The sequence below is a fragment of the Eptatretus burgeri genome, chromosome 13 (assembly GCF_056783735.1).
Source record: "Eptatretus burgeri isolate ZD-2024b chromosome 13, Ebu_testis_v1, whole genome shotgun sequence".
In the NCBI taxonomy this organism is placed as follows: Eukaryota; Metazoa; Chordata; class Myxini; order Myxiniformes; family Myxinidae; genus Eptatretus; species Eptatretus burgeri.
The window spans coordinates 17,817,245-17,830,476 of record NC_140973.1 but is presented as its reverse complement, the minus strand read 5'-3'; the positions used below and the strand labels follow the sequence as shown (position 1 = coordinate 17,830,476).

The 13,232-nt window shown below is 44.2% G+C and overlaps 1 protein-coding gene across 5 annotated transcripts in view; it reads left to right on the top strand.

Moving 5' to 3' along the window:
- The window catches only part of NPHP1 (nephrocystin 1), a 63,710-nt gene that overhangs the window by 49,951 nt on the left and 527 nt on the right, over positions 1-13,232 (top strand). For 3 of the 5 annotated variants that reach the window (XM_085851403.1, XM_085851402.1, XM_085851404.1), the window contains exons 17-20: positions 4,103-4,215; positions 4,441-4,514; positions 8,878-8,922; positions 13,074-13,232. The exon at positions 13,074-13,232 is cut by the window's right edge. In XM_085851403.1, the coding sequence (XP_085707529.1) occupies positions 4,103-4,215; positions 4,441-4,514; positions 8,878-8,922; positions 13,074-13,232 (391 nt within the window). Of the gene's footprint in view, positions 1-4,102; positions 4,216-4,440; positions 4,515-8,323; positions 8,509-8,877; positions 8,923-12,078; positions 12,181-13,073 lie in introns of those variants that run through there. The other 2 variants (XM_085851405.1, XM_085851406.1) reach the window with 2 other exon arrangements.

Below are 13,232 nucleotides of genomic sequence, written 5' to 3'. Positions count from 1 at the left end.
TCATGGCGGGTGGTTACACCTACTATTGGTCTGGTCGCTCTGATAGTTACAATGCCCAAGGAGTTGCTGTAGCTGTGTCCAATAAGCTGACTCCAGTGATAATTGAAGTAACACCAGTCAACAAGCGTATTATGAAACGAAGGATTAGTCACTGTTTGGGTGTCTTTCCCCTGGTCTCTGTATATGCTCAAACTGAAGCAAGTGATCTCACTGTGAAGGACGCATTCTATGCCGTACTCAAGTCTGTGGTTGATCAGTGCCCCAAACGAGATACTCTTCTTGTCTTGGGGATTTCAATGCATCGATTGGAACTGATAGGGATGGTTATGAGACATCTGTTGGTCCCCATGGGTCTGAAACTATGAACCAGAACAGCACTAAGTTCCTTGACTTTGCAAGAACTCATGGACTTCGGGTGGCTAGTTCATGGATCCAGTGCTCATAGGATCATCGCTGGACTTGGTATTCCAACACTGGTGGTGTGGCAAAGGAGATTGACCATGTACTCATTGATGGTCACTGGAGGATGGTCCAGAACTACAGGGTCTACCGGAGTGCTCATTTCCTCAATGGCGACCACCGGCTTGTTGTAGCAACTCTGAAGTTGCAGCTTAAATCCGGGAGAATGGTATCATCCTAGCCTCGGCTGGATGTTGGCAAGCTCAAGGATGAGAGTGTAGCTGAGGAGTTTTGCGAACAGGCTGAGTGTAGATTTGGGGGGGTCTGGGTGCTTTGGGGAACCCTAAAGAGTTGTGGAGTGCCTTCAAGACCACCGTCGTTGATGTTGCTGGTGGATGTCTTGGAACTAACCATCAGTTGGATGTCAGGGGTGTTACTATCCCAATTACTGACCCTCAAATCAACTGTGGTCCACCTTCATTTATGGAAACACAGGCTGCGGTGAACCGGTTGAAATGAAGTAATGCTCCTGGGATCTGTGGCATCCATGCTGAACTTCTCAAGGCTGGTGGAACTGCCATACTCATGTTGATGCATGCAGTTCTGTGCTCTGCCTGGAATACAGGCATCATCCCAACTGACTGGAAGAGGGGCCTTGTTGTCCCTCTCTGGAAAGGGAAGGGTGATCGCCAGGACTGCAGCAACAACTGAGAGGTGGCGCTGCTCTCAGTGCCGGGCAAGGTGTTTGCTCGGATATTTCTTCATCGGGTTCGCCACCATCTGCTTGAGCACCAGTGTCCAGAGCAGTCAGGCTTTACGCCAAAGAGGTCAATGATTGACCATATTCTTGGTCTGCGGGTCCTCACTGAACGCAGATGAGCAGGTTGAATGCAGGCAGGGGTTGCTTGCAGCTGATGTTGATCTCTGCAAAGTGTTCGATTCAGTGAATCGGGATGCCCTCTGGAGGATTCTTGGTCTTCATGGGGTGCCACCAAAACTGATCAATCTGATGTCTGAACTATACTCTGGTATTGAGAGTGCTGTGCGATGTGGTGATACCATCTCTGACTTATTTCCTGTTGTTACTGGAGTTTGTCAGGGGTGTGTACTGGCCCCCATACTTTTCAGCGCTTGCATGGATTAGATTCTGGGGAGGATGTCAGAGAGATCAAGCTGTGGTGCATCGTTTGGGAATGTCAAGATCTCTGACCTTGATTTCGCAGATGATGCAGTCATCTTTGCGGAGACTGTAGATATCCTTTTGGGGGCCCTCGAGGTGCTGAATGAGTCTGAGTCGCTGAGATTACTGGTTTCCTGGTTCAAAACTCAGATGCAGGCTTTCATTGACATCTTGGATGCTGCCATCTTGTCTGTACCTGTTTGTGGCGAGGATGTTGAGGTCACGGAGAGATTCACTTACCTTGGCAGTGATATTCATGTTGCTGCTGGCTGTGAGCCAGAAGTCAATAGACGTCTGGGTCAGGCCTGGGCAGCCATGGATTCACGGGATCATGAGTTGTGTTGCTGCTGGTACCTGTGCGGGAGGGCGAAAGTCCGAGTCTTCATGTTCCTGGTGCTTCCATTATTGCTCTTTGGATGTGAGACTTGGACTCTGACCAGGGATCTGAGATGGTGACTCAATTCCTTTGCTATCAGGTCTCTTTGGAGAACCCTTGGCTATCGCTGGTCAGATTTTGTGTCCAACGAGTGGTTGCTGAGAGAGACTCAAATGATATTTGTCACTTACATAGTCCATGAGCATCAGCTGCGGCTGTATGGACATGTGGCTGGTTTTTCTGACGCTGATCCTGCTCACCAGATTCTCTCAGCAAGGAATCCTCGGGAGTCGAGGAGGCCAATGGGCCTACCACGTGCCTCATGGTTGCAACAGGTTGATCAGCATCTCAAGGAGATGGGGATGAGCCAGGCATCTGCTTGGGGGATGGCCAGACGGAGGCCCCTGGAGTACCGCCGGAAAGTGGACGCAACGACACACTACTCGAGCACATGCTCCCATACCTGACCTGATCTAAAGAGGGGGAGGCAGCTTTGAGAATTGGGAGTGATGGGGGAAATTGGAAAGGGAGGGGTGAGAGATTTGAAATGGAGGGGTGTGGTGGGAGATTTGGGGGATAAATGAGGGAGAAAGGTGAGAGGGAGGCTTGGGGGGGGGGGGAGAGGGTGATGATTGTCTTGAAGAGGGAGGAGGCGGCTTAGTTGAAAGGTAAGCTTTGAGAGAGAACGGAGACGAGAGCTGGCATGGTCACGGAGGAGGGAGAGGGGTGGGGAGAGGGGAACGATGATGGGTAGAGGACTGGAAAAGCTGGGAGCAGGCAGGGGAAGGAACAAGATTGGGGGGGTGGGAAGAGGGGGAGGTGTGATGAAAGGAAAGAGAGAGCAAGTTTGAGTTATTGTGGAGTGAACTGAATGAGAGGGTGTGGGGAGAGCTTTTGGTTGGAACCTGTTGGAGCAGCGAACCTGTTAAGTTGGAACGGAGCCCAGGGATGTTTGAAAAACCATACAATTTGGGATACAAGAGGTGGGGCTGTTGTTAAAGCAGAGGGTAATGTAGAGGAGCAAAGAGAGGAGGTAGGATGGGGGGCAAGATGGGAGGAGTAAGGAGGGGCTATAACAGGGGAGGAGTTAGGAGGAGGTATATTTAAGGAGGTGAGATGAATTTGCACTGACATTGGAAAAGTAATAACGAATGGAAAACGAACAAGTGTTGCAATATGGGATTAAAAAAATTTGTAGGTCAGAGATTCTTTTAAATCCATTGGAGGATTGATAGAGTTCATAAGAATTGATGTAGTGATGGAGCGATAGTTGTAGGGTGGGGGGGGGGGGGACTGAAGGTGATAAGGAGAAAATACTACAAACAGATCGTACACACAGACGGGAAGAAGGGTAGGCCTCGTGGAAACCCGATATGAAAATATGAAAACTCAACAATTAGCACAAGTTTTAACACAGAACCAAACTGGAAACAAGTAAACATGATGATAACAAAATAACTGAAAAAATAACTGAAAAAATATGCGACAAAAACGATCGGAAAACTTATCTTTGAGAAAGTCGGCAGAGACCCTGAAGAGGAACCGCCACCGTCACTCAAGAACCAGAACCGGAAGTCTCAAATAGCTCAACCGGAAGTCTCAAAAAACAGGGTGCTGGCACTAGCTTGTCTACTCTTTGTGAAGGATGCTGTGGGATGTTTAACATTGACCAGCAAATGCTGGCAGATGGGCTCCTCATTTAATGTCCATTTGAGGGACAGCGCACACATTGATGAATCACCCTGCCTGTGAAACATTAAGATAACAGTTTATAGCTGGGTCAGGATTCGAACCCAGGCCAGACATTTTAGAGGTGAGTGTGCATACCTCCAGGCTATCCTGTCAGCCTATTTGATGTACTCGTCCATCTTCATGGAAAATCAAGTTGTTTTACTCACATTATACATGTTAATTTCACTCTCAACCTTCACCAAGAATATCCTTTCACACTTGATAATGACAAATGTTACGACACCTCAATGTCGGCATGACAAATAAACGTTTCGGATAATGCATTGGTGTCAGCATGATCGACAGTTTGCCGTCACCACAATTTGAAGCTGGAACATACATGTTCAGCTGTTTTGTGAAATATTGATTTCTTGATCGATGCATGAGGGATTTCTGTAATCTTCTTGGGGAAACAGTTTTCTTCCAGAAACGTTGTTGAGCTGCAGCTGCTATGTGCAGATGATCATCATGTTCAGGCAAGTCCTTGGGGATGTGCTAATCAAAGAACGATCCAATGCACAAAATGCTGGTGAGTGAGCAGTCAAACACATCGCTCATGCAAATATCGGTTTCACTGCCAAATAAAGCAAACAATCATTTTTATTCCATTTTGCCACAACATATTCAGAAGTAAAAAAAGACATTGCATATCCTCGACTGAGATTTCAATGGATAACAGTGTCATTGACGAAAGAAGAACTTGAATGTGTGCCCAAGATAATTTTCTTGTCCTGTTTTTTTTTTTTTTTAACAGAACTCATTGCGAGTCCAATGCTTGCATCATTGCCAGCTCTAATGAATGCTCCTGACATTCTGGATGCCCTGAGGGTAATGTTTCATTAAGTATGGTGTATGTTTAAAAAAAAATTCAATACAGAAGATGCTTCAGATTGCAGCAGTCTATTTTTGTTGTGGCATAAAACTTAGAAAGGGTGCCAAGTATGTCAAGGATGAATGTGTAGCTTTTCATTTATTTGGTGCTAATAATACTTATTGGAGATCAAAGGCAAATATGTGAGTTGCATTTTGACATCAGTGGCAAGTTAAAACACAATGGGTGGTTGGTGGGGGTCGGGTGGGGGGTGATTGTCATTGGGTCCACTCTAAAGGTTATTTTTGACATTTATGAAGTGATCCATTACCATGTTGTTTTTCCACACACTACTTTTATTTGAAACGATGATTCAGCATTAACTTAAGAGCAGTGATAAAAGTGGCCTGAGTTGTCCTTCGGTGAATGTTTTGTTTTTTTTAAAACAAAAAAAAAACATTCACCTCAATACACTCCAGTGTGGGGGCAACCATGGAGGAACTGTCCTTGACCTCATTATCCCAAACCCCTTAACTCCCATTAATCAGTACCATCAGGTTTTTACTTTTTTTTCCATAAGTAGAAAGGTGCAGCTTGATGGCATTTGTTTTGGAGTTGATAGTGAGCAAAATATTCCACCGATGGGTCCAATGAAACTCAGGGCCTGCAGTGGGTTCTAAGAATGCTTGAAAATAAATTGTTTGCAGGAGGATCGTCAGCAGTGTTTGAATTAAGGGGAAAAGCAAGTACACCTTAAAAATGACAGAAGGAAACTTTATTTTTAGAACAGTCCCTGTTTGAAATACATCCAATCCATATGCTTAATACAACCAACACTATCTGGCACATTATATTTTCAGCATAGACATGTTTACAAATCTGCCCTCTCCACCCCCCCCCTCCCCTACCCTACCCCCTGCCCCCTTATTTCCTGTAATTAGAGGTTTGATTGGTAAAAGGATAATGATTTCCAGTGAGAATATTGGGTTAACTCAATAAATTCAGTTTATTTTCTGTATTCTGTTTTGCTTCAGCCACAAATGGTGCGTGTGACACTGTACTCTGGGGTACCATATTAATTTCAAATGAAACAAATATGATTTCATACTTGTGATTAGCTAAGACTTGTATCAATCTTATAAACAATTACGATGGCAATCTACACTACCAGTCAAAAGATTTCGAACACCCCCATTTTTCCAGTCTTTACTGAAATTTTATCAGTTTAATGTTTCAATGTACTCTAAAATTAAAGAATAGAACAAATAAACAATTGCAGATAAAAAAGAAATCATGGAATAGTTTTGTTGAACAAAGTTTAATCTAAATTTTTGACTCATTAAAGTAGCCACCTTTTGCAGATAAAACAACCGAACATACTCGTGGCATTCTTTCTACAATGGAAATCAAATATTGTTTGGAAAGTTCTTCCCAACACTGTTTCAGAAGTTCCCACAAATGTGTTGCACTTGTAGGTTGTTTTATTTTCACCCTTCTGTCCAGTTCATCCCAAACTAGAACGGGCACTCATAGAGCGCATACCTTCGCCGCCACTACTTTTTTTGTTCTTGGTATGAGTGTGGGGAACTGGTTTCATATGAATGGTCTTATGACACAAACCACATTTCTACAATGTCATGACCCCCCCCCTCGACTTTTGGGGGCTACGGACTAAAGAACAATCAACTCACGTCGTTTTGGTGAGTCTTCACTCGCAAGCTCGGTGAATACAACGTTTCAACAAGAGAAGGTAATCTCGTTTGATGCTGGTTTCATGCAAATCGAATAAGAATTGACTGAGTTATGCCGAAAACCGCATATTTTTCAAGGGCGTGACCCCCCCCCCGACATGTTACCCCAACCGGTGACGTGTTATGACGTCATTGAGTCACAAGATTGGGCATTAAATTCTGAACATTTTGGTGCTGGGTTCATATAAAGCGGACAAGAATTGACCGCGTTATGACAAAAACCGCATATTTTTCAAGGTCGTGACCCCCCTGACCTTTGACCCCTAACCGGTAACAAGAGTATGGGCGTCATTGTGTCATATTGCATATCACAAGATGAGGCGTTGAATTCTGAACATTTTGGCGTTGGTTGCATGCAAATTGAATAAAAATTGACCGTGTTATCGTAAAAAGACGATTTTGACCTTTTCGTGACCTTGACCTTGACCTTTGACCCGAACGATCCCAAAATCTAATCGAATGCTTCCTGGCTAATAACCAATCATCCCACCAAATTTCATGCAATTCGGTTTAATACTTTTTGAGTTATACGAATCACAAGATTACAAATAAATAAATAAATAAATAAATACACGCCGACCAAAACATAACCTTTCGCAGAATGCGAAGGTAACCAGCTTGATGGGGTTTAAGTCTGGAGACTGTGCTGGCCATTCCATGATTTGACGTCTTGTTCTTTTCTTCTAAAGTAGTTTTGACAAAGCCTGGAGGTATGTTTTGGGTCATCTTGCTGTAGGATAAACCCCTGACCAACTAGGCGTAGACCAGAGGGTAATGCATGGTGCTGCAAAATGCTGTGGAAGCCCTTTTGGTTCAGGGTGCCAGTCACTCTGTGCAAGTCGCCGACTCTGGATCCAGCAAAAGAGCCCCAGATCATCACGCTTCCTCCATGTTTGACAGTTGGTGTCACACACTGAGGAACCATCCTTTCGCTTACTCGACGGCGTACAAAGACCCTGCGTGATGAACCGAAGATTTCAAGTTTTGATTCATCGGTCCACAAGACCTTCTTCCAGTTTTCAGTCGTCCACTGGCGGTTTTTCATGGCCCAGGCAAGCCTCTTTTTGTTATTTTGCCGTCTTAGCAATGGTTTTCTTACTGCCACTCGACCTGTCAAACCTGCAGCTCAAAGTCTTCTCTTCACAGTTGAAACTGAGACTTCCTTACTTCGACCAGTGTTAAGCTGTGCTTGAAGCTGCTGTCCTGTGAGCCGCCAATCACGCAAGCTGTTGACTCTCAGAAACTTGCCTTCCTATTGTGTTGTAGCTTTGGGTTTGCCAGACCTCTTCCTGTCAGAGTTTCCTCCACGTTCCAAGTGCCTTTTGATGGTGTAGGAAACTGTACTCACTGACACCTTGGCATCTTCGCAATTTCTCCAAAGGAAAGACCGACACTTTTAAGGGTTATAATGAATGGTCTGTCTGTCTTCCTTTGTTAATTGTCTTTTTCTCACCATTATGATAGCAATATACGATTTCCTGCAGTGCAATATTGTCCAAATAATGCCTCAGAGGGTGTAGCAACAGTCTGTTCTAACATTGCTTTTATACAGACAGGTTTTGTAACTAATCAACAAATGTTGGGACACCTGTAGGAATTGTTTGCATCAACTTTCAAGGCTTAATTTACTTCCATTGCTGCAGAACAGTTGCAGTTCCTAACCCATTACTTGTTCCCTGAAAAGGGCCTTTTTTAACAACTCTGAAATTTACATTATTTTTCAGTTTTTGGTAACCGAAACTTTTTTTTAACCTCTGGCAGTTTACCGCTTAGCTTTGTATCATTTCATGTTATTCACTGGACTTGAACTGCTTAAATTTCAGTAAAACTTGGAAAAATGGGGGTGTTCTAAAACTTTTGACCGGTCGTGTATACTAAACAATCTTATAAACAAAGAGGAAGCCCAATACCTTCTGTCTTAAATACCTTTTTATTATCTTTGTCCGTTCGGTATCTTTCATCTTAATGTTATTTCACCACAACTTTATTCCTAAAATGCATTGTTATCTCTGCCACCATAGGTGAAGGAGGTTTTGTTTTCACCCCTTTCTGTCTGTTTGTCTGTTTGTGTACAGGATATCTCAAAAAGTTGTGGACGGATCCGGATAAAATTTTGTGGATATGTTGGTTGTGTGAAAAGGACGAACTGATTAGATTTTGGTGAAGAACCGGATCTGTTTCTGACTACTAGAATTTTTAAAGTGATTCTTCACCATTGAGAGATGGGGTTAAAAAACGATATATTATATAGCATATCTCAGAGTTGTGGATGGATTCGGATGAAACTTTGTGCACACTTTGGGTGTGTGACATGGAAGAATTTGTTTCAATTTTTGTGAAGATCTGGATCAGGATAATGATAATTTTAAAGTGATTCTTCACCATTGAGAGATAGGGCCAAAAACGATATAGTACTGTATAGCATGATATTTCAAAAATGGATTGGGCCCAATATGCTCTCATGGATCAGGCATTACGTGGCGGAGGTATGCCCTCTACCGAGTGCCCTTCTCGTTGAAAATGTTTTTTAACAGTTGTATCTTTCAAACGTACTTAGAAATTGTGCACCTTTAAACTAATGTCTCATCATTTTTGTTTGATGATATTTCTTATTTTTTTTTTCCATTAGAGCACTTATTCTGAAAAGCTGAAAAATCTCAAAAGCCATGAAAAGGTATTTTTTTAACGAAAAGAAAAAAAAACTTGTTTGCTAAAGTGTGTCCAATAAATTACTTTGTCCTTTTATTACAATGTGTGTCGATTTAACAATCGATTGATTTCTGAGTTTTAAATTGTTCCATGGCCATATCAATTTAGATGAAAAATAAATGTCAGTGTGTGTCACAGTCAGTCAGTCAGTGTGTGTGTGTGTCTCCTCCATAACTCCAAATCCATGAAACATAGCAGCCTGAAACTTTGCATGCATAATAAGGGAACACCAAGGCAGTAAATGAATTAAATCTGCAGCAAAAATGAAGCGAAATTGCAGCACTCTCTGAGGTTCGAAGACTGGATAGCGGTGAGATCATGGCGGGTGGTTACACCTACTATTGGTCTGGTTACTCTGATGGTTCCCCATGCCCAAGGAGTTGCTGTAGCTGTGTCCAAAAAGCTGACTCCAATGATAATTGAGGTAACACCGGTCAACGAGCGTATTGTGAGACGAAGGATTCATCACTCCTTGGTTGTCATTTCCCTGGTCTCTGTATATGCTCCGACTGAGGTGAGTGATCATACCCTGAGGAATGCATTCTATGCCACGCTCGAGTCTGTGGTTGATCAGTGCCCCAGCCGAAATACACTTCTAGTCTTGGGGGATTTCAATGCATCGAATGAAACTGAGAGGGATGATTATGAGACATGTGTTGGTCCCCATGGGTCTGGAACTATGAACCTGAATAACACTAAATTCCTTGACTTTGCAAGAAGTCATGGACTTAGGGTGGCTGGTTCATGGTTTCAGCGCCCACAGGCTCATTGCTGGACTTGGTATTCCAACGCAGGTGGTGTGACAAAGGAGATTGACCATGTGCTCGTTGATGGTCGCTGGAGGATGATTCAGAACTGTAGGGTTGACCGGAGTGCTCACTTCCTCAATACTAACCACAGGCTTGTTGTAGCAACTCTGAAGTGGCACCTCAAATCCGGGAGAATGGTACCATCCCAGCCTAGGCTGGATGTTGGCAAGCTCAAGGATGAGAGGGTAGCTGAGGAGTTTGTGAACAGGCTGAGTGTGGATTTGGAGGGTCTGGGTACTTTGGGGATTCCTGAAGACTTGTGGAGTGCCTTCAAGACCACCGTCCTTGATGTTGCCGGTGGATGTCTTGGAACTCACCGTCGGGCAAAGAAGAATTTTATCTCTCAAGGGACACTGGATACCATTGATCAGAGTCACAGGGCCAGGCTTAATGTCAAAGCTGAGCTGTTCAGGGAGCTGAGGCGCAAAACTGTACATGTGCTCAGGGTGGACAAGGAGGCCTATGTCCGAGGAATATGTGAGGGGGTTGAGCATCACCTGTGGTCAGGTGATTCTCGTCCTGCTTACAGGTAATTTGTGCATTGCGTTCCTCCAAGCCCGTGTCTCGGTATAATGTAGTTAGAGCGGAGGATGGTGGGCTTTGACAGAGGAGTCTGAAGTGAAGGCCCACTGGGTCGGTTACTTTGAGCGGCTGTACCAGGCCGATCCACCAGCTGTCGAGTTGGATGTCAGGGGTGTTACTATCCCTACTGCTGAACCTGCAATCAACTTTGATCCACCTTCGTTTGTGGAAACACAGGCTGCGGTGAACCGGTTGAAATGGGGGTAAAGCTCCTGGGATCTGTGGCATCCATGCAAAACTTCTCAAGGCTGGTGAAAATGTTGTACTCATGTCGTTGCATGCAGATCTGTGCTCTGCCTGGAACACAGACATCATCCTAATTGACTGAAAGAGGGGCTTTGTTGTCCCTCTCTGGAAAGGGAAGGGTGATCGCCAGGACTGTAACAGCTACCGAGGCCCGAGGGGTGATGCTGCTCCCAGTGCCGGAGAATCCTTCTGGAGGATTCTTGGTCTTCGTGGGGTGCCACCAAAACTGATCAATCTGATGTTTGAACTATACTCTGATACTGAGAGTGCTGTGAGATGTGGTGATACCACCTCTGAATTCTTTCCAGTTGTTACTGGAGTTCATCAGGGGTGTGTATTGGCCCCCACACTTTTCAGCGCTTGTATATATTTGTTTCTGGGGAGGATGTCGGAGAGATTAAGCTGTGGTGCATCATTTGGGAATGTCAAGATCTCTGACCTTGATTTCGTAGATGATGCAATCATCTTTCAGAGACTCTTGATGTCCTTTTGGGGGCCCTCGAGGTGCTGAATGAGGGTTTGGAGCCGCTGGGATTATGGTTTTCCTGGGTCAAAACGAAGATCCAGGTTTTCAATGACATATTGGATGCTGCTATCTTGTCTGTACCTATTTGTGGTGAGGATGTTGAGGTCACAGAGAGATTCACTTACCAAGGCAGTGACATTCACGTCTCTGCTGGCTGTGAGCCAGAGGTCAATAGACGTCATGGATTCACTGGATCATGGGGTGTGGCGCTGCCGGTATCTGTACGGGAGGATGAAATTCCGAGTCTTCAGTTCCTTGGTGCTTCCAGTCTTGCTCTCTGGATATGAGACTTGGACTCTGACCAGGGATCTGAGAGGGCAACTTCATTCCTTTGGTACCAGGTCTCTTTGGAGAATCATTGGCTATTGCTGCACGGACTTTGTGTCCAACGAGCGGTTGCTGAGAGACATTCAAATGAGATTTGTTATCGGCATAATCCATGAGCGTCAGCTGCGGCTGTATGGACGGCTGTATGAGCTCGTCTTGCTGACCCTGATCCTGCTCACCAGATTCTCTCAGTGAGGGAGCCTCGTGAGTGGAGGAGGCCAATGGGCCACCCATGTCCCTCATGGTTGCAGCAGGTTCATCAGCATCTCACTGAGATTTTCATGGGCCAAGCATCTGCCTGGGGGATGGCCAGACGGAGGCCCCTGAAGTACTGGCGGAAAGTGGACACAGCGACGCGTTGCTCTGGCGCATGCTCCCATACCTTAGCTGACCTGACTGATAGGCACAGGTCTGGTTTATGTTTTCTTTTTGTTGTTACCCTCGTCAAAGGATTCAGAGAGGGTATTGCATTTGGGTCCATTTCTTTGTTTGTCTGTTTGTTTGTCTGTCTGTCTGTCTGCACAGACCTTTCGTGTTTTTCTCTGCAACCGCTTTTCGGATTGAGACAAAATTTTCACCATTTGTGCGACTACTCATGTACAATGTTTCCATGATAATTATGACGTCATAGGTCACGTGGTGTGGCAGCCATATTGGAAAAAAAACAGAAAAACTTTGGACCTCTTCTCTGAAACTGCACGAAGGAAAAATTTGAAACTCGGCACATACAGTAGTAAGTACTCCTCATGGGGAATGAGTGACTTTTTTATGACATCATAGGTGCCCTTGTAATGACATCATAATTGCATATGTAGAACGCCACATCCGATCAGTATCAACATTTCTGAGGGTCATCTATGGATAAAATGGTCCACAATTTTTATTTTGATGATGTCATCGGTCACGTGATTTGGCAGCCACATTTTATTTTGTTTTTAAACCTTCAAAAATCTTTTCTGAAATTGCTGAAAAGATCGAGGTGAAACTTTTCACGTATGACCGCCTGTCCATGAGGAACAAAAGGTTCTCACATATGATGTCACTGGTCACATGGATTGGCAGCCATATTGGATCAACCCTAAAACCTATAAAAAAAATCTTCAGAACGGCTGGACAAATCAAGGGGAAACTTCACACAAGTGTTCCTCAAGCCATCGGTGTACAAGGGGCACATAGCAAGCATTCCTAATGGGGAATGAGTGTGGTATTTTTATGACATCATAGGTGCTTGTCTTCGTTATGACGTCATAATTGCATGTGTAGAATGCTACATCCAATCAGTATTAACATTTTTGAGGATCATCCAGGGATAAAATGGTCCACAATATATTTTTGATGACATCATCGTTCACGTGATTCGGCAGCCATATGTTTTTTTTGTTTTTTTTTAACCTTCAAAAACCTTCTCTGAAATGGCTGAAAAGATCGAGGCGAAACTTTACACATATGACCGCCTTTCAGTGAGGAATAAAAGAGTCACACATATGACGTTATTGGTCACATGGTTTAGCAGCCATATTGGATTTACCTGAAAACCTATAAAAATGCACCACTCAAAAGAAGTCCAGGTGAGGGTTTGTAATCTCTGATTGCTCTTTTTCTTGTTTTCTGTTTTCTTCTTTCCAGTGTAACCAAGAGGTTCTGAAGTCTACATTCAAAATTGTCTACCATGACACAGTTCTCAGGCTCCTCAGCCTACCCTACCTTGCATCGACATCTTTCACAGGATCACTGGAAGAAGGGAACCGCTGGAAGATGATCAGCCTAGCACTGCAGCAAAACCGA